The sequence below is a fragment of the Mesoplodon bidens genome (genome assembly GCF_964165515.1).
Source record: "Mesoplodon bidens genome assembly, chromosome: 10".
Classification (NCBI taxonomy): domain Eukaryota; kingdom Metazoa; phylum Chordata; class Mammalia; order Artiodactyla; family Ziphiidae; genus Mesoplodon; species Mesoplodon bidens.
Window position 1 is genome coordinate 41311768 of NC_138172.1, and position 26626 is coordinate 41338393.

General features: G+C 44.9%; 2 protein-coding genes across 2 annotated transcripts; both read left to right on the forward strand.

Annotated features, from left to right (window-relative positions):
- Positions 1–779: 779 nt before the first annotated feature.
- On the forward strand, positions 780–19188 carry LOC308623765 (serine protease 46-like; the record flags this gene model as incomplete). Its single annotated transcript, XM_081246461.1, has 5 exons — positions 780–801; positions 1038–1215; positions 1397–1656; positions 2459–2622; positions 18934–19188. 5 exons carry the CDS (start codon positions 780–782, stop codon positions 19186–19188), a joined length of 879 nt encoding a protein of 292 aa, XP_081102587.1.
- Positions 19189–20821: 1633 nt separating this feature from the next.
- PRSS50 (serine protease 50) lies at positions 20822–26177 on the forward strand (the record flags this gene model as incomplete). The annotated part of the gene is given in 8 exon segments (XM_081246462.1): positions 20822–21014; positions 21085–21276; positions 21541–21596; positions 22594–22778; positions 23763–24046; positions 25285–25448; positions 25954–26104; positions 26107–26177. Coding segments are annotated over 8 exon segments (1296 nt in total).
- Between the last annotated feature and the right edge of the window lie 449 nt (positions 26178–26626).

Consider the following 26626-nt stretch of genomic DNA (forward strand, 5'->3'; position numbering starts at 1 on the left):
TGAGGTAGAGCCCAGTAGATGTTTCTGCTAGTGTGTATAAGTTGCAATAGATTATTAGCCTGGTCTGTTGATTGTTGTACCCTCTCCACCACCACCACGGAACGCGCCCCTGCCGCCCCCCTTCGCCCCCCGCCCCATTCCCAGGCAAGGACGAGCCTTGCTTGCTGCTGCTGAGTCCCTGAAGCTCTGGTTGGCACTGCACACCGAACTGCTGAGGGGAACACTTTCTGGAACCACGTCTGCTTGAGACAGTGTAAATACGTGTCCAACTTTGCCTGTATGAGGAGGTCCATGACCGCCTGTGACAGCTTCTTGGCCAGCCCAAACTTTACAGCAGGCTATACATAAGGAACCTTTTAATTTGTCTTTAATCTTGGTCTCCAACCTTCGCTGTAGAATTTCTCCCTTTCCTGCCCTCGGTGATGTTTAGTTATTAAATACCAGTCCAAGGTGGTCCAGTTCAGAATCTCAATCTCCTATCCAGTTCAGTGCAGCCCCCACTGCTCCCATTCCTGCTGTTGGGGCCAGTGAGGGGCAAGGAGGAAATTGACAAGCGTCTCTACTCATTTCCTGGTATGGTCGCAGAGAGTGCACCTCCAGGGCTGGTGGTCTATGGAGGCATGCCCTGGAGTTGTACAATGTGACATCACTGTCCATTGCTTTCTGGCTACAACTGACTAGCAGCCCTGCTCATTGTGCCCCATCACTTAGCGCTTACTGACACTCACCCCTCTGATGATTCTCTCTTCTCCTTCACTTGTGTAAACAAGGGCGAAGGGATGAATCCTGGGCTGATGGATTGTAAGCAGCCCTGGAGGGGTTGTCTGGTCCCCATTGTTTGGAGGCTCTCTTTATAACATGGGGCTCCTGCTGCCTTTGGGCCTTTGGTTGCCACTTTGGGGGTGGTGAGAAAAGCCCCTCCCCACATGTGCATGTGGCAGTGGCTGCTTGTGACGGCTGGAAGTCTGAGGGCTGCCCTTTGCTGCCTGAGAGTCTGCATGGGGCTGTCATGGCCCCCTCTCTACCTTTTTTCTAAGGGTCCTGGTTCCAGGCCTGTGGTCAGACTAACATCTGCTGCAAGAATGTGAAGGGGAAGCTAGTAGAGGCAGGCAAATGGCCATGGCAGGTGAGCATCCTATTCCTGGGCGCGAACAACTGCAGCGGCTCCCTCATCCACCACCAATGGGTCCTTACAGGTGTGCACTACTTTCAGAGGTCAGTCAGGGTGGCCAGCCAGTCTCAGGGGCTTTGCTTTCTGGCCTGGGAGGCCCTGCTGAATCTGGGGATCCGGAAGTAGGGGCCTGGCTGGGTAGCCCTGTGCTCAGCCTGTGTCTCTCCAACCATTCCATATTTGACCTCACTGCTGGTGATCTGCCTCCTACCCGTGACCCTGTAGATCCAAGGACCCCAGATCATACTCCATGAAGATGGGAATTCAACGCCTCTCAGAAAATGGCACTGAACTCTCAGTAACTCGCATCGTGATTCATGAAGATTTCACCAGCCTCATGTCCCAGGATATTGCCCTCCTGAAGCTCAGGGACTCTGTCTCCTGGTCCCCCGTCATCCAGCCTGTCTGTCTACCTAACCCTAAACTCAAGCCATCTCTTGGATCCATGTGCTGGATGATTGGGTGGGGACAAACATATACTCGAGGTAAGTGAAGGCAGGCCGAGGTCCCAAGACACCTGCCTCTTCAGAACATAACTCCACCATGGGCTCCTCCACCCATTCCTTTATTCACTCATTCACTCCATCAGCAAATATTTCCTGAGCACCTACACGTGCTGCACATTGCCCTGAACTCTGTTGATAGGAGGATATACACAGTGCCCTGGTGTAAAAGACACTCATGGCGTGTATGAACCTCAGTTCCCAAAGTTAAGTTAACTCCAATGTCAAGCTCTTACTTTGCAGCCTGGAAGGATATTAATCTTTGACTATGAATTGGATTTCCTGTCTGCAGGTGGCACAAGGGCTGTGGTCTCAGGTGGGTACCAGCCATGGGAGTGTGTGGCATTGGGTAGCCATTGTACACACTTGTTACCTTGAGCACCAATAATTCCTGTCCCTTGTTGGTGTCATTCTGAGGTCCTAGAATTGAGGAGCCTTTGTGGGGTCCTACCCTCCAGGGGGCGGCTCACTCTGGGCTCTAGGGTCTTGCCACATTGGCAGGTAGCCATGGAGCAGTGCCCAGCCATTCACCCTCATGGAACGTGAATTACTGGGGTAATCTCTCCTTGGTTTCATTCAGTGCCTGGATGTTGGTCTGAGCCCCTTGGGAGACTTTTTAATGAGCTCGGGCTTTTTCAAAAGTCAGATTGTGGTTTGGGGCCTTTATACATCACTATCCCAGGAAATGGCCCTACATCCCACATTACGAATCTGGATAGCTCCAAGATGGAGATGTGCCAAAGAACTGAAGGGATGACGAGGCAGGATCTCTCTCTCTCTTCAGAGACCCCACAGCCCTCCTACAGTCTTCAGGAAGTGGCTGTCAAGATTGTAACCAACGAGATCTGCAAACAACAGTACAAGTTCCTCTTCTTGAAGGGCCAGAAAAAGTTAAACGGGAATGACATGATTTGTGCCATCTTACAGTGGGGCATGGACACCTGTCAGGTGTGCAGTGTCTAGACCCGGGCAAGAAGATGACTTTCAGTGGTCATACATTCCTTTCCACATGGCACTGGGAGACCTTATGAAAATCTCCTTTCCCTGGGCTTCAGTTTCCCAATATGTAAAATAAGGGTGAAAATACTTTTCACTCCTCTCCACAATTATGGTTAATAATGGCAGTACTTCTCAGGTTATTTGAGCATTTCTGAACATCAGTCACATGCCCAGATCTGGGCCAGATGCTGGCAGAACGAGTTTAGCATACATGGCATCATTCTGTAAGCAAGCTTCTGCTTCTTGCATCTTCTAGTCAACATTGTTTTTGAGATTTATCCATATTGATACATGCCTCTGTAATTCATTAACAGCTCTATCTACAATATTCTCTTTTGTGAATATTCCACAGTTTATTCTTGTTTATAAACATTGAGGTAGCTTCTAATTTTTTCATATCGCATACTCTGCTGCTCTGAATATTCTTACACACATCTCCCTATTTACATGTTCCAGAATTTCTCCATATGGTGCATCCTGCAAGGAACTGATGGGTCATAGGCTGTGCATACTTTCATCTTTAATAGTCATTGCCAAATTGTTTTCCAAAGTGATTGTATTAATCTATATTCTTACAGCAGTGTTTGAGAATTCCATTGTTCCATATCCTTGCCAACTTTTAGTATTGGTCAGAATGTAAAATGTTTTCCATTCTGAGGATGAGAACTAGAGAAATAGTATCCCTTTGCGGTTGCATGTACCTGTCCCAGTTACTAATGCAACTGTGCATCCTTTCATATTTTTATTCACCATTCATAATTCTTTTTCTGTGAATCACTTGTTCAGATAGTTTACACATTTTTCTATTGTTTGCCATTTTCTTTTTATTTTATATATATATATATATATATATATATATATTTTTTTTTTTTTTTTTTTTTTTTTTTTTTTTGCTGTACACAGGCCTCTCACTGTTGTGGCCTCTCCCTTTGCGGAGCACAGGCTCAGCAGCCATGGCTCACGGGCCCAGCCACTCTGCGGCATGTGGGATCTTCCCAGACCGGGGCACGAACCCGTGTCCCCTGCATTGGCAGGCGGACTCTCAACCACTGCGCCACCAGGGAAGCCCCCTTTTTATTATATTTTTCTGTTTTGGATACTGATTTTATGTTCATTGTGTATATTGCAAATATTTTCTTTCTTTTTGATCATTTTGTATATACTCTCCTTTGCTCAACAGCAATTTAGATTTTTTAAAACAAATTTTTATTGGAGTATAGTTGACATAATGTTGTATTAGCAATTTAGATTTTATTTCAATCAAACATATCTTATTTTTTCTTTTTGGTTTATGCTTATTTAAGAAATCCTTCATTTTCCTGAGGTTATAAGGACATTTTCCTATGTTTTCTTTTTCCTAAAAGTTTGGGAATTTTGGTTTCCACATTTGGGTCTTGAATCCATGTGCATTCATTTTGTGAACGATGTAATTTAGGGGTCTATTTTTATTTATTTTGTGTATGGACTACCAATTGTCCCAGTGTCGTTCGCTGAAAAAAACATTTCCTGTACTGGCTGTCACCACTTCTCTCATAAATCAAATTTCTATATACACGGGATAATTTCTTGAGTTGGACACCTTCAAAATTTTTTTTCATTTTTAAGACAAGTATTTCTTGTGGTTTTTAAAATTGAAGTATAGTTGATTTATTGTGTTAGTTTCAGGTGTATAGCGTAGTGATTCAGTGTTTTTGCAGATTATATGCCATTATAGGTTATTACAAGATAATCAGTATAATTCTCTCTGCTCTACAATATATCCTTGTTGCCTATCTATTTTATATATATTGAATAATAGTTTGTATCTGTTAATCCCATACCTCTAATTTGTCCCTCCCTGCTTCCCTCTTCCCTTTGGTAACCACAAGATTGTTTTCTATATCTGTGACTCTGTTTCTGTTTTGCATATACATTCATTTGTATTTTTTGGATTCCACATATAAGTGATATCATGCAGTATTTGTCTTTACCTGACTTATTTCACTGAGCATAATATTCTCTAGGTTCATCCATGTTGCAGATGGCAGTATTTCATTCTTTTTATGACTGAGTTATATTCCATTGTTATATATATATCTCTCACATCTTCTTAAGCCAGTTGTCTGTGAATGGGCACTTGGGTTGCTTCCATGTCTTGGCTATTGTAAATAGTGCTGCTATGAATATTGGGGATGCATGTATATTTTTATATTAGTGTTTTTATTTTTTCCAAGTATATACCCAGGAGTGGAATTACTGGATTATATGGTAGCTCTATTTTTAGTTTCTTAAGGAACTTCCATATTATTTTCTGTAATGGCTGCACCAATTTACATTCCGACCAACAGTGTACAAGGGTTCCCTTTTCTCTACATCCTCTCTAACATTTGTTATTTGTAGATTTTTTTGATGATAGCCTTGCTGACAGGTGTGAGGTGATACCTCATTGTGGTTTTGATTTGTGTTTCTCTAATAATTAGCAATGTTGAGCATCTCTTCATGTGCCTGTTGGCCTGTCTTCTTTGGAAAAATGCCTAGTCAGGTCTTCTGCCCATTTTGATTGGATTATTTGTTTTTGTGATATTGAGTTGTATGAGCTCTTTGTATATTTTGGATATTAACCCTTTGTCAGTCACATCATTTGCAAATATTTTCTCCCATTCCATAGGTTGTCTTTTGGTTTTGTCAAGGTTTCCTTTGCTGTGTAAAAGTTTTTAAGTTTAATAAGGTTCCATTTATTTATTTTTGCTTTTATTTCTTTTGCCTTAGGAGACTGATCCAAGAAAAAAATTGCTCTGATTTATGTCAAAGAGTGTTTCACCTATGTTCTCTTCTAGGAGTTTTATGGTTTCATGTCTCACATTTAGGTCTTTAAATCATTTTGAATTTATTCTTATATATGATGTGAGGGAATGCTCTAACTTCATTGTTTTACATGTGGCTGTCCAGTTTTCTCAGTACCACTTGTTGAAGAGAATGTGTTTTCTCCATTGTATATTCTTGCCTCCTTTGTCATAGATTGACTGTAGTTTTGTGGGTTTCTCTCTGGGCTCTATTTCTGTTCCATTGATCTCTGTGTCCATTTTTGTGCCAGTACCATGCTATTTTGATTACTGTAGCTTTGTAGTATAGTCTGAAGCCTGGGAGAGTTATATCTCCAGTTTTGTTCTTTTTTCTCAGGATTGCTTTGGCAATTTGATATCTTTTGTGGTTCCATATAAGTTTTAGGATTATTCTAGTTCTGTGAAAATTTTCCTGGGTTTTTTTTTTTTTTTTTTTTTTTTTTTTGGTACGCAGGCCTCTCACTGTTGTGGCCTCTCCCGTTGCAGAGCACAGGCTCCGGATGTGCAGGCCCAGTGGCCATGGCTCACAGGCCCAGCCACTCTGCGGCATGTGGGATCTTCCCGGACCGGGGCATGAACCTGTGTCCCCGGCATCGACAGGTGGGCTCTCAACCACTGTGCCACCAGGGAAGCCCTCCTGGGTATTTTTAATCCTGGAACTTTTTTTTTCTTTTTTTCCTGCAGTACGCAGGCCTCTCCCATTGCGGAGTACAGGCTCCGGACGCGCAGGCCCAGCGGCCATGGCTCACGGGCCCAGCCACTCCACAGCATGTGGGATCTTCCTGGACCGGAGCATGAATCTGTGTCCCCTGCATCGGCAGGCGGACTCTCAAACACTGCGCCACCAGGGAAGCCCTCCTGGGTATTTTTATAGGGAGTGCATTAAATCTGTACATTGCTTTGAATAGTATGGCCATCTTTTTTTTTTTTTTTTTTTTTTTTTTGCTGTACGCGGGCCTCTCACTGCTGTGGCCTCTCCCGTTGCGGAGCACAGGCTCCGGACACACAGGCTCCACGGCCATGGCTCGCGGGCCCAGCCGCTGCGCGGCATGTGGGATCTTCCGGGATAGGGGCACGAACCCGTGTCCCCTGCATCGGCAGGCGGACTCTCAACCACTGCGCCACCAGGGAAGCCCTGACCATCTTAATAATATTAATTTTGAAATCTAATAGCACAGGATATCTTTGCATTTCTTTCGGTCTTCAGTTTCCTTCATTAATGTTTTATAGTTCTCAGTGTATAGGTCTTTCACCTCCTTGGTTAAGATTAGCCCTAGTTTTTTTGTTTGTTTGTTTGTTTTTGACACTATTTTAAACAGGATTTTTAAAAACTTTCTCTTTCAGGTATTTCATTATTAGAGTATAAAAATGCAACAAATTTCTGTATATTAAACTTGTATCCTGCAAACTTACTGAATTCATTTATTAGTTCTAATAGTTTTGGTTGGAAACTTTAGGGTTCTCTATATACAGTATCATGTCATCTGCAAATGTGACAGTTTTACCTCTCCCCTTTCAATTTGGATAGCTTTTATTTATTTTTCTTGTCTAATTGCTGTGGCTAGGACTTCCAATACTATGTTAAATAGCAGTGACAAGAGTGGGCATCCTTGTCTTGTTTCTGAATTTAAGAGGAAGGCTTTCAGCTTTTCACTGTTGAATATTATGTTGGCCCTGGGTTTGTTATAAATGGACTTTATTATGTTGAGGTATGTTCCCATATGTTGTTGAGATACCCACTTTGATGAGGGTTTTTATCATGAATGGATGTTGAATTTTATCAAAGGCTTTTTCTGTGTCTACTGAGATGATCATGTGGTTTTTGTCTTTCCTTTTGTTAATGTGGTGTATCACATTGATTGATTTGTGTATGTTAAACCATCCGTGGGGCCCTGGAATAAATCCAAGTTGATCATGGTGTATGATCCTTTTTATGTATTGTTGGATTCAGTTTGCTAATATTTTGTTGAGGATGTTTGCATCTATATTCATCAAAGATATTGGCCTGTAATTTTCTTTTTTGGTAGTGTCTTTTTCTGGCTTTGGTATCAGGGTAATGGTGGCCTCATAGAATGAATTTGGGAGTGTCCTCTCCACTTCAATTTTTGGAATAGTTTGAGGATAGGTGTAACCTGTTTTTCCTATGCTTGGTAGAATTCCCCAGTGAAGCTGTCCAGACCTAGACTTGTGTTTGCAGGGAGTTTGTTTGTTTGTTTGTTTGTTTATTTGTTTTACAGATTCTATTGCACTTGTAGTGATCAGTCTGTTCAAATTGTCTGTTTCTTCTTGACTTAGTCTTGGCAGGCTATATGTTTCTAGAAATTTGTCCATTTCCTCTGTATTGTACAATTTGTTAGCATATAACTGTTCATAGTATTCTCTTATGATTTTTTTGTATCTCTGTGATATTGGTTGTTATTTCTCCTCTTTCTTTCTTATTTTGTTTATTTGGGTCCTCTTTTCTTCTTTGTGAGCCTGGATAAAGGTTTATCAATTTCATTTATCTTTTCAAAAAACCAGCTCTTGGTTTCATCATTCTTTTATATATATATATATCTTTTAAATCTCTATTTTACTTATTTCCTTTCTGGTTTTTATGATTTCCTTCCTTCTGCCAACTTTGGGCTTTCTTTGTTTTTTTTTTTTCTAATTCTTTTAGGTGGTAGGTTAGGTTGTTTATTTGAGATTTTTCTTTTTTTCTTGAGGAAGGCCTGTATCACTATAAACTTCCCTCTTAGAACTCTTTTGCTACATCCTGAAGATTTTGGAAAGTTGTGTTTTCATTTTCATTTGTCTTGAGGTATTTTCTGATTTCCTCATTTATTTCATCATTGACCCATTGGTTTTTTAGTAGCATGTTGTTTAGTCTCTGCATGTTTGTTCTTTTCCTATTTTTCTTTCTATAGTTGATTCTTAGTTTTACATCATTGTGGTCAGAAACATGCTTGATGTAATTTCTATCCTGTTAAATTTGTTGAGGCTGGTTTTGTGACCTAGTGTGTGATCTAATCTGGAGAATATTTCATGCCCACTTGAAAAGAATGTGTATTCTACTTTTTTTTTTCTTTTTTGGATGTAGTGTCCTGCAGATATCAATTAAGTCCAACTGGTGTTTGGTGTCACTTATGAACTCTGTTGCCTTACTGTTTTTCTTTCTGGATGATCTGTCCATTGAGGTCAGTAGGGTGTTAAAGTCTCCTACCATTATTGTATTATTGTTAATTTCTCCCTTTATGTCTGTTAGTATTTGCTTTATATATTTAGTTGCTCTTGTATTGAGTTTATATGTTAGCAAGTGTAATATCCTCTCCTTGTATTGATTCCTTTATCATTATATGCTTCTTTGTCTTTCATTATGGTCTTTGTTTTAATGTCTATTTTGTCTGATATGAGTATTGCTACCCCCACCTTCTTGTCATTTACATTTGCATGAAATATCTTTTTCTATCCCCTCACTTTCAGTCTGTGTGTGTCTTTTGCCCTGAAGTGAGTCCCTGAAGTGAGTAGCCAGCATAATGCAGGGTTTTGTTTTGTTTTGTTTGTATCCAATCGGTCACCCTATGTCTTTTGATCAGAGGATTTAGTCCATTGACATTTAAAGTAATTATTGACAGGTATGTACTTATTGCCATTTTATTCCTTGCTTTCCAGTGTTTTTGTAGTTCTTATTTTTTCCTTTCCTCTTCTTTTTGTTTTTCCCATTGTGGTTTGATTATTTTCTTTTATAGTATTCTTGAGGTCCTTTCTTTTTGGTTTTTGTGTATACAAAACCTACAATAGGTAGGTTTTTGTTTTGTGATTACCATGGGGTTTATATATATATTGACCCATAATTATATCTATTTGCTTTAAACTGAAGTCATTCAAGTTCAAATACATTCTAAAAGATCTACATTTTTTACTCCCCTCCTCCAGATTTTGTGTTTTAGATGTCATATTTTATATCTTCATGCTTATCCCTTTACTGTTTATTGTAGTTATAGTTGCTTTTACAATATTTTTTGTTTTTTTATTCTATGTACTGGCTTACTTAAGTTATCTTCAATCCTTACTATATATTTGTTTTTCCTATTGGGATTTTCCCTTTCCTACAGATTCTTTCTTCTTTTCCATTTAGAGAATATCCTTCAACATTTCTTTTAGGGTAGATTTGGTATTGCTGAATTCTTTTAGTTTTGCTTGTCTGAGAAATTATTTCTCTTTCTGTTCTAAATTATAATCTTGTTGGGTAGAGTATCCTAGGTTTTAGGGTTTTCCTTTTCATGAGTTTGAGTATATCATGCCACTCCCTTCTGGTCTGCAAAGTTTTTGCGGAGAAATCAGTTGATAGCTTTATGGGGGTTCCCTTGTACATGACTGTTTTTCTCTTGCTGCTTTTAGGAGTCTCTCTTTATCTTTAACTTTTGACATTTTAACTATGATATGTCTTGGTGTGGGCCTGTTTGGATTCATTTTGTTTGGGACCCTCTGTTCTTTCTGTACCTTGATATCTGTTTCCTCCTTTAGGCTTAGGAAGTTTTCAGTCATAATTTCTTCAAATACATTTTCAATCCCCTTCTCTCTCCCTTCTCCTTCCAGAACCCCTACTATGCATATGTTGGCACATTTTATATTATCCCATAGATCTCATATTTTGCTTTCTTTTTTTTTTCCATTTGTCTGTCTGTCTGCTGTTCTGATTGGGTTATTTCCATTATTCTATCTTCCAGATCTCTTATGTGTTCTTCTTTGTCATTTAGTTGGCTATTCATTGCTTCTAGAGTGCTTTTTATCTCAGAAATTGAATTATCTACTTTTGATTAGGTCTTCTTTATAGTTTCTAGTTCCTTGTTAAAAAGAATCTGTGTTTATATTGATACTCTTTCTTAATTCACTTAGCTTTTTTTTTTTTTTTTTTTTTGCGGTACGCGGGCTTCTCACTGTTGTAGCCTCTCCCGTTGCAGAGCACAGGCTCCGGATGCGCAGGCTCAGCGACCATGGCTCACGGGCCCAGCCGCTCCTTGGCACGTGAGATCTTCCCAGACCGGGACACGAACCCATGTCCCCTGCATCGGCAGGCAGACTCTCAACCACTGTGCCACCAGGTAAGCCCCACTTAGCTTTTTTTTTTTTTTTTTTTTTTTTTTTTGCGGTACGCGGGCCTCTCACTGTTGTGGCCTCTCCCGTTGCGGAGCACAGGCTTCGGACGCGCAGGCTCAGCGGCCATGGCTCACAGGACCAGCCGCTCCATGGCATGTGGGATCCTCCCGGACCCGGGCACAAACCCGTGTACCCTGCATCGGCAGGCAGACCCCCAACCACTGCACCACCAGGGAAGCCCCCACTTAGCATTTTTATTACCAACTTTTTTTTTTGAAATTTCCCCCTTTTCTTTTTTTTAAAATAAATTAATTTATTTTATTTATTTATTTTTGGCTGCATTGGGTCTTCGTTGCTGCATGCGGGTTTTCTCTAGCTGCGGTGAGCAGGGGCTACTCTTCGTTGCGGTACACAGGATTCTTATTGCAGTGGCTTCTTTTGTTGCTGAGCACAGGCTCTAGGCATGTGGACTTTAGTAGTTGTGGCACACGGGTATTAGCAACTTTTTGAAGTCAGCGTCTGGTAGACTGATCATCTGTTTCATTATTTGGTTTTTCAAGGGTTTTCTTTTGCTCTTTCAGCTGGGAGTAGTTCCTCTTTTCATTTTACTTTCTCTGTTTCTGTGAATTTAGGTGAAACAGTTATCTATTGTGGTCTTGAAGTGGTGTTTTTATGTGGGAGTGTCCCTACATAGACTGTGTGTGCCCAGTGTCTTTGGTGTGAGGGCCAGATTTGATGCGGATGCCAGCCACATCTTTCCTCATGGTGTGCTGGCCACTATCCCCTTGATAGAGGGTGTGGCTGGTGATGGAGGAGCTAGAGCCTGCACAGGGTGTGAGGTGGGACTTCCTCTCTGCTCCCTGGCTGTGGCCGCCCTGTCAGGGGTGGAGTCTGCTCCCACATTGCTAGAGCGGAAACTCTGAGGTCGGGCTTGAGCCAGCTCTGTTCCCTTTAAGTGTGTGTTTTTCCTTCTCCCCCACTGGGGCTTTTGCCCCAGAGGAGGGGAGTGCTGAAGTAAATGGGGCTGAATTGGAATGTAGTTGATTTATAATGTTGTGTTGGTTTCAGGTGTACAGCAAAGTGAATCAGTTATCTACATCTATATATCTATATCTCCACTCTTTTTTAGATTCTTTTCCCATATAGGCCATTACAGAATATTGAGTAGAGTTCCCTGTGCTATACAGTAGGTCCTAATTAGTTATCTATTGAGAAGTTTGACTTTAAATCAAGTCTAGCTTTGTGATTATTGCATGGCTATGGATATTCTGATTTCTGTACTGAGATGTTTATGTGACAGTGTAATCATACGGATTATGATTACATTAATCACAGTGAGCAAAACGTTCTGACTCTGCCCAGTTTTTACCCAGGATCAGGGAAAGAACTCACCCCTTAAATACATTTTAAAGGGACAAAGGGGGTTCCAATGAAGATGCCTGTTGTGTTCAATGTACCATTTACACTTTTCCCTGTCCTTTGCCCATGTTTTTCCGTTAAACTACTTTTCTTTTTATTGATTTGTAAAAACTGTAGATATTATATGCTGTGGTAATTGGTAAAGGAACATCATGTCTTTTTCAACTTAATTTTAAGTGGTTCATAAGTAAGGTGTATACATACACACATACTTATGGAGAGAGAGAGAAGATAAAACAAATATGGTTAAACATTAAATTAGTGAGTCTGGGTAAAAATATTATACTTGTATCTTTTCTGTAAGTCTTAAATTAATTCAAAATAAAAAGTTAAAAAAAAACTTTAGGAACCAGAAGTTTTAACCCTTTGTGAAATGCTTTACAATATTTTACGCTACTTGTCCATGATTTACCTTTTTTTGGTGTGGATTTCTTCCCATAGAGTTAATTATTAAAATTTTCATATGTTCATATTTATTGTTATTTCCCTTAATGATTATAGTTTTTGTGCTGTGCTTAGAAATATCTTGCCTACCCTAAGATTATAAAATTCTTTACTCATACATGTTCTTAATTCTTTTCTTTAAATATTTTAATTTTGATTCATCTAGAAGAGTGAGAGAGGAAACCAGTTTTATTTTTCTCCAAATGTAGCCAGTTATGTCAATAATTTTTATTGAATACTTTTTTTGGCAGTGAATTAGAAATGCCCTCTTTATTATATCATACATTCCTATCTTATTTTTGTGTATTTCTGCCCTTTGCAGTCTCATTCGTGCGCCACCACTCTTTTTAAATTATTGTAGCTTTATAATTCCTTTTTGTATGTGGTAAGGCAAGTCCTCCTTCATTATTCTTCTTTTAAAGAATTTACCTTGCTCTTTTCCCATGTTCATTCTAATTGAACAATCTTTGTCTCGAGGTATTTTCTGATTTTTTCTTTGATTTCATTGTTGACCCGTTGGTGTTTTTTTTTTTTAATTAATTAATTTTTTACTGCATTGGGTCTTTGTTGCTGTGCCTGGGCTTTCTCTAGCTGCGGCGAGTGGGGGCTACTCTTCATTGCAGTGCATGGGGTTCTCATTTCAGTGGCTTCTCTTGTTGAGGAGCACAGGCTCTAGGCATGCGGGCTTCAGTAGTTGTGGCACACGGGCTTAGGTGCTCCACGGCATGTGGGATCTTCCCCAGCCAGGGCTGGAACCCGTGTCCCCTGCATTGGCAGGCAGATTCTTAACCACTGTGCCACCAGGAAAGCCCGACCCATTGGTTTTTCAGTAGCATGTTGTTTAGTCTCCAGGTGTTTGGGTTTTTTTCCCATTTTCTTTTGAACAATCTCAGTATAATACTAAAAGGAAAATCATGTGGTGATTTTGGGAAAATAGACTCTATTTTGCTCTATTTTATTTGTGTCCCTAGAGCAGGAGTTTATATAGCTTTCTCCATATAATTACTGCATGCTGCTTCTTAACGTTATTCCTAGATATTTTATATTACATCTCTATTGTAATATAAAATGTTTTTTTCAGTGTATTTTCCGTTTGTATTATATATTGATTTTTTGTGTATTTACTTTGTAATAAGCAAAATTCCTAGATATAGTGGATATAATGGATTCTCTTTAATTTTGAGACATACCATCTGCAAACAATGGTAAATTTGTCTCCTACTTTTCAATATGTATGCCTCTTACTTCTTTTTCTTGTTTATTGCAATGTCAAGAATCATATTCCAGAACAATTGCTCTGTCTTCCAGGAGACACTGTGTTATCTTGTTTTAGGTATGTCTCTTAATAAACAGTATAATGCTCAGTGCTATATTTTTCAACACATTTGGGAGGCTTTCCTTTAATCCATTTAGCAAGAAGAATGTTTCTTTTTATCCCCCTACTTTATGTATTGGTTTGATTTTTTTTCCACTCCACTTTTCCCCTGTAGTGGTTTATAAGTTGTCATATCTCAATGTCATTCTACTACAGATATTTTCCACACACATATTTAAACTTGACTTAACACCTAGAGTTAATCAATGTCTACTGCTTCCTCCTTAGCAGGACAAGAGCCTCCCTTCCTTTTCACTTGCCTCATTTCCATCCCCCAGACTGATCTTGTTGAAAACATCTGGGAGTTCAGCTCACTGAACCCTTCTATTATATCCAAGAGTTTTTAGTTGACTCTCTTGGGCTTTCCAGGTCTATGCCCATATGAGCTACAATTAGTGATGATTTTGCCTCTTTCGTTTTCATGATTTTTACTTTTTTCATTATTTTGGGTACTGCTCCCCCAAAGCAGCCTGGAATTGTAGCTCTACTTTTTCTTGTTGCTTACCTTCCTGGAAGTCCTTCCCACACTTCATCATGAAGCATGTTGCTAACATGGCATATCATCTGTTGAGGAGAGAGCCATTCCTTTGTTTCACTGTGGCATTTTATTTCAGGAATGAATGCTATGCTTCGTAAAATGTGTTTCCTGCAGCTATCGCGATGACGCTACACTGTAACCGAGCTAGAGTGAGTTAGAGATACGGTTGACTGGGCTCCATATCTAGAGTGCTGAGTCGGTGCCATGAACAGATTCTTCATGTCCATTTACCCTGCCTGCCAGGATTAGCCCTCCCTGGTCATGGTGTGCTTTGGTTTCATTCATCTGTTGGATTCAGATTTATAATATCTTTTTTTAGAATACATTTAATTTATTTGTTCATCCAACAAGACACCCTATGCTGGGCTCTAGGCCAAGCACAGGATAGTGTTGGTGCATGGCCCAGGAAAGGTACTGGCCCTGGAACAGCAGTCCTGTGAGACACCATCCACGCAGCCTTTGCGTTTTGTTTTGTCTTCCTCCAGTGAGGCTGGGCTCCGCTGAAGGTGTGTTGAGGAAGGCACCCCCTTTGTCAAGTTACAGAATCACAAATATGCTTCACTTGAAAGCGCAGTCTATCTTCTGGAACATTTGAAATAACATAAATTATCTGCTCCTTGAATGCTGGATAGAAGTTGCTTGCGAAACCACATAGGCCTGTTTTCCTTTGAAGGGGTAGTTCTTGAGCAATACTTTAAGTTGTTTTGTCCATTATTATTGGATTTTCTTAGAAATTATTCATTTCATCCAGATTTTAGATCCATAAAGAGAAAGTTATAAATAGTCTTCAGATTCTAGAAAGTGTATTTTCCCTGGATCTGATTCTAGTCTCTTTTCTACTTACACCACAAAGTATTTGAATTTTCCTTCTCTTTGAGTTTTTCTTGGTAGGACTTACAATATATTTATTTTGTTGTTGTTTTTTAAGTACAATTTATTGACTTTATTCCTCAAGTCTATGATTTTTTTGCTTTCTAATGCATGACATCTGCTTTTTGTCTTTATTAATTCCTTTTCAAGTGTCTTCAGCTGAATGTGCAGTGATAAATTATTGATGATGATAATAAATAATTTATTTTCGTTCTCTCTTGTTTGGTATTAAAGTATTTAGACTAAGACTCTTCTGTGTGAAATTCAGGCCCACACCCCATGGGCTTTGCAATGTATGGCCTTCTTATCTTTCTACACTCTAACTGTAGGTTTTAATTCTGTTTTTACTTTAACATTTTTGAAAGTTAATTTTTTTTTCTTTGATGGGGGTGATTCACATTTTGTTACTGGATTCTGGCTTAATTTCACGATGGTAAGAGAATGTCCACATACAAGATCTTTCTCTCTCTCTTCTATTTTCTCTCTCTCTCCCTCTGAGTTCTCTTTTTCTCTGGATTGCCAGAGTCCAGTCAACCATATCACTAGCTTGATTATCACTGGCTTGATTTTCCCCTTCATCTTCCATTTTCTCTCTCCACAAAAGGCCCCTACTGAAATCTGTTTAATACATGTCTTTAAAGAAGTCTGTATCTTTGAAAAATGCGTAGTGTTGCTATATGTGTATTTTACTTTGCATAAATGATGTTGTGCTACGGTCCCCTCCTGTATTTGTTTGTTGAGGAATCTCAATTTGTTCGAGAATCCACATTAAATAGTTTTATTCTTTCCAGTCATTGCCCCCATATGCCCTGTGTCAAATCTTCCTCCCTTCTCCAAACATCATTTTGGGCAGAGCCCATAATTTTCAGTTACTTTCAGTTATTAAATACCTTGTCCTATTATAAGTCTCAATTTAAAAATCAATTTGATTGGAACTTCCCTGGTGGCACAGTGGTTAAGAATCCACCTGCCAATGCAGGGGACACGGGTTTGAGCCCTGCTCCAGGAAGACCCCACATGCCGCGGAGCAACTAAGTCCGTGCGCCACAACTACTGAGCCTGCATTCTAGAGCATGTGAGCCAAAACTACTGAGCCTACATGCCACAACTACTGAAGCCCACGCGCCTAGAGCCGATGCTCTGCAACAAGAGAAGCCACCTCAATAAGAAGCCCAGGCACCACAACGATGCGTGGCCCCCGCTCGCGGCAACTAGAGAAAGCCCACGTGCAGCAATGAAGACCCAACGCAACCAAAAAATAAATAAATAAATAAAAGTCAATTTGATTTAAACTTCGGCCAAGCCCTACTCCATCTCCCTCCTCTGGAGCATGGGGGTCTGGACACTGGGAGCTGACAACTGGGTCAGCCTAGACATGGAAACCTTCAAGTCTTCCTCAACTCACTTTCTCTGCTTGTTAATTTTCAGGGTTTCCCTAGATATGCTAAAATTGACCTCTAGTTGGTTTTAGACAGAGAAAATGCCCTATCTTAATTCATCATCTATCTTCAATGAGATTTGGTGTCTTTCATTGAACAGATGGTCTTAACTTTGATGTAATTAAGCCTAACACATTTGACCTCTTCAGGTTTGTGGGGTTTTATCTTATTTTAAAATATGTGCTTCATCCCAAGTCATAAAGTCATGGCCCTACATTTTTAATTAGCTTTATCTTTCTAACTTTTCACATTTAGAGTTTTATTTCCTCTGGAGTTTTGTTATGGCAGGGTCCAACTTCATTTTTCTCCATCAGTTTCTCCACCATCTACAGCAGAAACCTCCTTTCTCACAGTCATGACACTTTCTGGAGCATGTGCCAAGTTTCCTCCACCTGCAGGCATCTGGCTGGCTCTCCATTGCCCCATTGGTCTATTTTTCAGTTTCTATGCTAGTACCGTGGTTTCTATAATTATAGCTTTGAAATATATCTAACTCTGTTTAGATATTTCTCCAGTCCCCAGCCTCTCCAATTTGCTCTTTTCTTCTCAAACCTGTCATAGAATTCATGGACTATTATCCTTCAATATCAATTCTAGAATCAGATTGTCAAGGTCCTGAAAAAATCCTGCTGACATTTTATTTGGAATCGCTTGAACTTTAGAGGTCAACATAAGGAGAACTGACATTGTTATAATTTTTGACTCTTTCACTCTCTGTTGAATACAGATAAAAGAATATTTATAAAATGTGTATGGAGAATAAAGAATAACACAACCAACACCCATACCCTCAGCACCAAGCCTATAAAATAGTGCATTACCAGAAGCTTTGAGGCTTCCATGTGATGATTACTGAATCTCAGACCATGAAGGCTCTGATGCTACTTTGGTTTTTTTCTGCTGGCTGGCATTTGCTCTTGGTGCCTCTGTGTGCAGGGTGATGTTTTAAGAGTGAGGACATGTTCTTTAGAGTGTTTTTTTGTGGGAGTTCGCTGAAGCATGGCTTGAAAGTGGGTTCCTTCAGTCAGAATCTATATTTGCTTCTGCCAGATACCTGGACATAAAACCAACCCAGGACCTCTTTAAATGACGTTCTTGGCTCAAGTTTTTTTAACCACCCAGACAGTGTGAATTCAAGTCGCAAGTTCACATGAGGGCAGGTGTTCCTAGTTTATCGTCACTCTGAAGGTGTGGTCCTTTCTGGGAGGTATAGTTTTTTGCAGGAGGTTTCTTCTTAGGCTCCCCTCCTTGGGCAGTCTCTGGGTTTTGCCTTTTGTCTTCTGCACCCACGAATGAGGCTGTGAAAACCAAAGTTCAGTTTCACTGGGTTTGGCCTATGGCTTTGGGGCAAAAGTCATCTTCTGGGCTTTGCTGATGGCTCTGTGTTTCAGCACTCCCTTGGGTTTTGCACTCTGAGGAGTCTTTATTTTCTTGCCAGCTCACCCATGCATTTAAAATCTCATAGGTTTAGTTATCTTTAGCAAGGTGGGAAAGGGGATCTAGTCTTCCATACTGCAGGAAGCCAAATATTGAGAACTGACTTTTTTACATTGTTTTAAGTTGCCTCATCTAAGAACAACGGTATATCTGTACATTAATGTAGGTCTTCTTTTGTGTTCTTAAGTATAGTTTTATTATTTTTTCCTTACATGTCATGCATTCTTCATTAGATTATGTCTTATAAATCTTGGTTTACACTACATTAAAAAATCTACATATATGTGGGGGAGGGAGGGAGAGCATGAGCTGTTTTTCAGATTTATAAAACTTTTCAACAATACAGAAGAATGTAAGAAAGTTTTAAGAAAATCATAAACCCACCATCAGCAGAAATAACAGCTACTACTTTTTGATGTATGCTGTTGTAAACATTATTCTTATATATGCACCTGCTTTGCGCAGAGAGAGGGGGCAGGTTTGCATTTCAAATGACTCATTCTGTAAGCAGGACTGTAGGAAAGAAGAAAGTCAAGGGCAACACCTTGGAGGCCCACCACGATTTAAAGAGAAGGCAGAGGAGGGGACCGGTAGTTATGGTCAGAGAGTTAGCAGGGGAATGCAGAGAGAGGCCATTGTGATCCTGAGCTTGGGCCCCAGTGCAGTACTTCCATGTCACAGAGCAGGTTCATAGCCATGCCTCGATATCAGGGACAGCACAGGCCTAACACGCTCGTGCTAAGGATATGGCCCGGGAAGGTGCAAGTTTATTTGTCCAGGATTTGCAGGGAGGCCTTCCTGCTTCCTCCTTTATGCCTCCCTTCCTCCCCTCCACAGGGTAACTCTGGCAGTTACCTTGTCTGCCAAGTGAACCACACCTGGATTCAGATGGGGGTGCTGAACTGGAGCTTTAGCTGCAGCCGGCACTGCTTCCTGGGCATCTACACCAGCACCTCCCACTTCACCGACTGGATCAAGAAACAGATCAGTGACGTGAGGTTCGTCAGTAGGGCTGGGCCAGGCTTCCTGAGCCTGGTCTTCCTCACTGGCTACATTCTGCTGGTTTCCTTGGGCTCTCTGTGGCTCCTGTGAGTGATGTTTCCAGGGCAGTCCCTCCCAGAGGCCACTTCTTCCTCCCCTCTGTCTGTCCTCAGGAGAAGTGGAGGCTGGAGGAGCACAGGACATCAGGGCAGAGTACTCTGGGGGAGAGTCCCTTTCCCTTTGTGTCACTGAAGTCATCATCTTCTTGATTATGGCCAGACCCTTCAAGGCCTCCCTTCCCCCAAGAGGCCTGGCTGTCTTCTCAAGGGGAGCCTCCCTGATAGTCCTCCTTGTGGGCTAGTTTCCTCTTCTGCCAAATGTGGAGCTGGACTTTGTGATCTCACTCCCTGCTTAGTCATCCCAGCATTCCAGGAATCCCCAGGTCCCTGAGCCTCTCCTGGGTCTCTGACCCAACAGTTTTCCCTCAGGCCTTACTGTGAGGGTTGGCCTCTTCCCAAGAAACTCACAATGACCAGACCTCCACTTGTGGACCTGGTTCTAGAATGTGTGGGTCTCTCCCAAGCCCTCATATCACCCTAGGAGTCTACAGAACCTGACTGGTTCCTCCTCCCTCCCTGGCAGGGATGGGTGATGATGGGGGACAGGGAGGGGCAAGGTAGAGTGCCTGCTTAGGGGATTGTGTGAGGTGGCTGCACCCTGAGCTCCTGAGCTGCCTTAGTGACCTCCATCATACTCTGAAGAGGAAGGACAGGCGCAATCTAGCCAGTCTGAGAGGGCAGAGCTCTGCCACCCTTGTGGAAGGTAGCATGGGGCCCCCTCAGACCTGGTAGGCCTCAGGTTCACAGTGGCCAGCTACCCTTGCCCTTGGGGTCCAGAGTGTAGTAGGTGTGGTTTGCAGGAGATTGGAGTACTGAATGGCCAGCCCTATTGTCTCTCCCAAGACAGCAGGATCTGGCAAATGTTAGATTGTCGTGGCTTGATTTAACTTTCAAGTTATCTTTTATTAGGCTAAAATTTTCCAACAGCTTTGAACCAAAGCTTCTCATAGAATTTCCCCAGACTACTTTTTAATTGTATTATCCATCTGTGTCACTGAGCCATCAAAATGTTCCCCAAATTCCAACATACCAAGTGGCCTTCTGCTCCCAGAAGGGCCCAATGGTTACTATCCCTCTTTCTCTGTTTATGGAAACCTCACCTGTGTCATCTTTCTAAGCAGATGGATCTGTAAGTGAAGGGCATTTGCTGAATGGCGACAATGCTTAAAATTATGCACTCTTGAAAAATTATTATTGAAAACATTTCAATCTGCTTAATTTCAGTGCCCTGGGGCAAGGCCCCACCGTAATTACCAGGCTGGATGGCAGGTGGGTCCGCTTGGAAATCCCGGATGCCAGCCCCAGGGGTTGGGCCTTCATCTCACCGGGTAGGGATGGAAGTGGGCTGCCGGAGGAGGAGGTGCAAGAACCGGCCGCGGTGAGGTTAAGGGACTCCAGGAAACTGCTGGGCCAGGCCGACTGGGAGACACGGGGTCCCAGGAGGGCAGAGGCGTGGCCAGAAGCCAGGCAGTCCTGAGCACCAGCAAGCCAGACGGAAGGCGGCTGGGACACCAGGAGCATCATCGCTGGGGGGCCACTGGGGGGCACCGCGCGGACGGGGTCGGGAGCGCCCGCGCCCACCACACCAAAGAAGCTGCCGCTGGCTGCCAATGGGGGGCGCCGTCATGGGGCGAGCCCTGGGAGCGGCGTCGCAAGAGGAGCGCCGCGACTTATTCGCTGCTTCTCGGGGATGGAGCTCTGGTATGGGGCGCTGGCCGGCAGGCGCAGTCCCCCGCAGCCCCCGGACGTTCGCCCTGGCCCACGCCGGGCTCCTGCCGATGCTACTGCTCTTACTGCTGCTGCTGCTGCGGCCCGGGGGTGAGCCCCACCCCCTCCCCTCCTCCCACAGGCCTGGCCTCCACCTCTGATCCTCTGCGTCCTTCCACAGGTTGCTTGGGCGCTGGCGAAGTGCCGGGGGCACTGTCCACGGATGCCCCTGCCGACCTTGGCGCCCCCTGTGCCCCCAGTGCCACCTGTCCCTCGGACGGACGTCGCTTCCCCTGGCAGGCTGCCACTAGCCAGCCGCCCAGGACCCTGCAGTACTCTGCTTCTAAAGCCGACAAAGATGAGTTCCTTCCCCGTGAGTACTGTGACCTCCACGCGGGAGGAGGGTGCCCAAGCAGCCTTGAGGACCTTAAGGGACAGCGGAAGAAGGGGCACGGAGAGAGAGAGGGGGCCTTCCTTTTACCAGTGCTTATTGAGCACCTATTGTGGGCCAGGCCTCCCATGCTGTTGAGGTAGGAGGCAAGGAAGGTCGGGGGGAGCCTGAGGTGTGCTCACGTCCTGCCTCCCTGAACGGTCTATGGGGACAGCACCTCTCCATACCGCCCAGTCCCTGATCCAGGCTCCCAGCCAAGGCCTTTGGGGGTCTCCAGCATGGCTTTCAGGGAGCCTTCCCTTGTGTGTCTCGGGGCACACCCACAAGACATTCTCTCCAGCAGTGGCTTCCAAGCATGTTGAATTAAGACCCACATAAGAAATACTTTTCATCCTGGAACTGAGTGCACAGAATTTAACTGTCACAGAAAGTCACACACAGGACCCAGCTGCACCCTGCTGTGCATGCTGCTATTCCCTCTCCTGTGTTAGCCTTTACAGCCGCTGGTGACAGCCCACTTCCAGTGATCTCACAATCCTCTAGTCCATTTGGAACACGTAGGAGCGGGACTGCAGTGGTGTTGGATATGCGCATCTTCAGTTTAAAGAACTTTTTCCATAAAAGCTTTTCCAAAGTGGCTGCACCCACTGACCCTCCCTCCAGCAGTGAGTGAGCAGTCTGGGGCCGTGCTCCTCACCAACACTTGTTATCAGGGACATTTAGTTTTGCCTGGCAGTTGGTGGTGAACAGAACCTCACTGTGATTTAAGTCCACACTTCCCTGCGGACTAATGGGGCTGAAGAGCTTCTGCATTTGTTTGCTATTGGGGTTTCATCCTCAGATGTATGTGTTCATGCACACTACCCATTTTTCTCTTAGGTCACCTGCCTTTCTCTCACTGAATCACAGGAGAAGGATCCTAGAGGAGGGAGAGGGATCTTCCTTGGCTGAAGTAAGGAAACCAGATGGAAACACAGATGGGTTTGTGAAGGGCCTGGCCAGAGCTGATGTCTGATTGACCAGGACAAAGGAGCTAGTGGTGCACCAGGCTGGTCAGCTGGGAACGCCCTGGGGCCTAAGCTGTGGGACCAGCGAGAGGGATACCTGGGGAGTGCTGAGGCCCTTCTGAGGCTGGAGACCCCAGTCCTCATGTGAAGAACATCATTATGTGATGACCAATGAAGAAGGAGAATCATTGGATGGGTGCAGGCCAGCTAGAGAGGTGGGAGATCAGGCTGAGGGGAGGGAGGAGGGAGAGGTGCTGTGGGATGTGGCTGGAAGGGCCCATTCGTTATCAAGCTCCTTTCGTTTTCCTCCTTAACCTGTGGCTTCTCCTATGAGCGGGACACCACCCTCAGGGATCCGGAGGCCATGGCTCGGCGGTGGCCATGGATGGTCATTGTGCAGGCCAATGGCACACATATCTGTGCAGGCACCCTCATTGCCTCCGAGTGGGTGCTGACCGTGGCCCACTGCATGATCCAGTGAGTCGGGGCCTAGATGGATAGGTGGAAAGTCATTGGAGCCACCAGGGCCCCAGTCATCTTGCCAGCTGGCCCATCAGTGGCAGACACCATAGTCCTAGCCCCACCTCACCCTAGCTCTGAGCAGGTGGGGGATGAGTCCTGCAGATTCCTTTCTGGGAGCTGGGGGTTTCCTCCCCTCACCTGGCCCCCTCCAGTCCTATGCAGTCATTCCATAGATAGGAAACGGAGGCTTGCAGCCACTGTCTAGGCCTCCCTCCTTCTATCTGCAGAAAGAATGTCCTAATTCTTCTGCTCCACACCCTTTGTTTCACTTACTCATTCCTTCCTTCATTCAACCAACAGCCTTGGCACTCTTTGAAGCCAGGCCTGGCCTGGGCACTGGGGGCAGAAAAGGGCTGCACCACTCCTCTCAGGTTGCTGGGGAAGACAGACAAGAAGATAGATGCTCACAGGGGAGTCTGGTCAGTGTGGGGATGAGAGAGTGGGCATGCCCATGTTCTGGGGCCAGGGAGCGGCCTGAGGGTCACATCTGGCCATGAGGGCTGACCAGTGGAAAAGCGAGCTCCAAGCCTAAGGGACACACTGAGCAAGTAGGCTGGAGGGCAAGGCAGGGCTGATTGCACAAGGTCTCTGTCACTTCCAGGGCCCAGCATGGGATGCTGGACAGAGTCCAGAGTTTGGAACCAGAGAAAACTGGGTCCACGTCCCAGCTCCACACTTCTTAGCTGTGTAGCCTTGAGTCAGTCACTTGAGCCCCATTTCCCTCTCCATAAAATGAAGGGTTGTTGTGAGGACTGGACCACACAGTGTGTGTGCAGAGCCCCATTCACATCTGTTGTGAGGAGTGGGCTCTGGGGCTTGAAGCAGGTGGGTGGCCTACCTGGATTTGCTCAGGGTGCAACAGTGTGGTGGAGGGTAGGGGGTACAGGCTGGGGTGGGGTTCTTGGAGCTGATGGAGGACTCTCCTCGCTGCTCCCCTAGGAGTGATGTTACCTATTCAGTGCGGGTGGGGAGTCCATGGGTTGACCAGATATCTAAGTCTACTGTCGACGTCCTGGCACAGCATGTCATCGTGAACAGCCATTATCAGTCCCATCAGTACTGGTCCGGGGTCGGCCGGGCCAATGACATTGCCCTCCTTAAGCTTGAGCGGCCACTCAAGTACAACAAGTATGTCTGGCCCATCTGCCTGCCTGGCTTGGACTATGTGCTAAAGGACCATGCCCTCTGCACTGTGACAGGCTGGGGACTCCCCAGGGTTGATGGTAAGTTGGAGCCTCCCCACAGCAGGGTCGGTGGTGTGGGAGAGGACCTGGGTGCAGGCCAGGGTCTACCATGGGCAGATATTTCTGAGATACCTCCCCCAGGGACCCCATCCCCACCCCTGTCAGATTCTCATCTCTGAGGTCTCTTTCCCTTTGAGGGTCTCAGCAGTGAATGTATCATGGCCATTTAGGCCTTAGGGGACCCAGATTGCCCTTGAACCCTCAGGCCCAGGCCAGGGTTGTAAATAGGACTTCCTTGAAGGTAGAGGGGGCACAGAGTAGTATCTTACTGTCTGCACACAATCCCAGGGCATCCATGTCTTGAAGCAGAACAGCCAAGGTGAGAGGAGCAGGGTTCTGTGTCTGTAAAAGGCTCCCCAGAAGATCCCATGTGGCTGGCTAAGAGCAATCTTCACCCAGAAGGTGGGAGTCACTGAGGGTCCACTCATGGCTCCCTCCCCCAGGAGTGGCCCTCAATCCCTCATCATCCCAGTTTAGGAGCCCAAAGAGCAGGAGTGTTGTCCCAGGGCCGTCCAAGGGACCATTTCCTTATGAGCCCTAGGAATGTCCATTTCCTTCAGGGAACCCCTATTCTTTTCCCACAAGAGAGGCGCCCTTCCCTGTGGCCTCATAGAGCCAGCTTGCCGGAAAGCACCCACAGGGTCTCCAGCCTGGGGTTGGGTGGCTTTTTGTCATGCCTGCCATGGCCTATCTGAGGAATAGCTGGGAATGGTTGGAAGTCACCTGTCCCCTAAGAGCTCAGACTAGGGACAGAGATACAATTGAGAGAGTAGGGAGGAGAGTAAAGAGTGCCTGAGACCCATGGAGGGGAGTCTAGGGAAGCTTAGAGAAGGAAGAGGCCTTTGGGGAAAGCTTGAAGAAAAGGCAGGATTTGGACCTTAGATGGGCCTGCTGGCTTTGGGGATAGAAGGAATGCAAGAGCCAAGATGCTGAGATCAGAATGGACTCAATGGATAGTACTCTTCAGGGTGTGAGACCAGGTCCAACAAGGCCAGATCATGGGTAGCCTGCTCCCAAGGTCTCTATGTCAAGGGGCCCTTGGGAAGCATCAGCTGGAGTGGTGGGTGGCCTATGCCTGGAGAGATCTCCAGAGCTGCTGTGTGGCAAGGAGAAGAGGCTGGAGGAGTGGCGAAGGACAAAGGGAGGATGGACACAAAGCTGGTGGCAGTGGGCAGGAGTGAAACCACCAAGAGTGAATGGGGGCCCCTGTCCCACAGGTGTGTGGCCCCAGTTCAGGACCATCCAGGAGAAGGAAGTCACTATCCTGAATAGCATGGAGTGTGAAAGCCTCTACCACAGGTTCTCCAAAATCCCCTCTCTGATTCAGATCATCAACTTCCAGATGCTATGTGCAAAGGATGTCAACAGGAAGTTTTGCTATGTGAGCATCTCTCCCCCTTGCTCACTTGCCTCCAAGGGCACCTGGCCAGGAATGGGGCTGGGGGCACAGGGAAGCCAGGACCTGCGGGGAGGTGAGGAAGGGGATGGGGATGAGCCGGGGTGACTGAGGGGGAAGATAGGAAGATGGGGGAGGGGAGATTTGATGAGGAACGGAGATTGGGAGGAAAGAGATGAAGGTTGGGGTGAGAGAGATGGGGAGAGGGGATGGTGGTTGGAGATGAGGGAGAAGAATGGGAAGTAGTGGGAAGATGGAGGGTGGGTGTTAAAGAGACGGGGGATGGAGAACTGGCGAGAGAGATGGGAGGTGGAGCCCTTTGAGGAAGGTCTCCTGGGTCAGGACCTCAAGGGCACCCCTCAGCTATGTGACACTCAGGGGCTGTAGGGAAGTTCTGATGTGAGGGCACCCTGCTTCTTCCTGAGCTGTATTAAGTCTCCCTTGGACCACATCTGGCCTCCTTTTTTGTTTCCCCCACCCCTCCCCACAGGAGGTAAGTGGTGAGCCCTTGGCCTGTCCTGTGGAGAGCATATGGTACCTGGTGGGAATGGTGAGCTGGGGCCCAGGCTGCAAGAAGAGCAAGGCCCTGCCCATCTACCTACACATCTCCTCCTGCCAGCAGTGGGAACACCTCAATGGGCAGACCTGCCAGCCCCATCCAGGGCCCTGCTCCTGGCACTCCTGCTGCCCCTCAACCTCCTTGCTGTCCTCTGACACTCGTGCCGTTGTCTCTGGGTGCACCCTCCCTTGCCCAGGCCCCTCCTCACCCTCTGTGCCTAGAATGCTACAGGTGCAACTCTCACAGCCCCGCAAGGCAGGGCAGAAACTAGGTGCTCAATTAAATGTTTCTCTTCCCTATGCCTCCTCCTTCCTGGGCCTGCTCCAGTGGGAGACGAGAGAACCAGACAGGGGAGGGATGTGTGACTCCAGGCAGTTTATACTGAAAAGTACAGAGCCCCAGGATCTGCCTCCATCCAAAGGTTCAGGGTGGCTCCCACAGAAGGTGGAGGGAGTGTGTGGGGATGATATTGGGGTCCGATGATGGAGGGTCAGGCTGAAGCTGGAGCTGCCAGGACACAATGTGAGGCTGGGCATAAGGGTGCAGCTGTGTCTGGGCCGGGGAGGTAAGTGTGTTCTCCTTGACTTTGACCCATCTTCTGGCC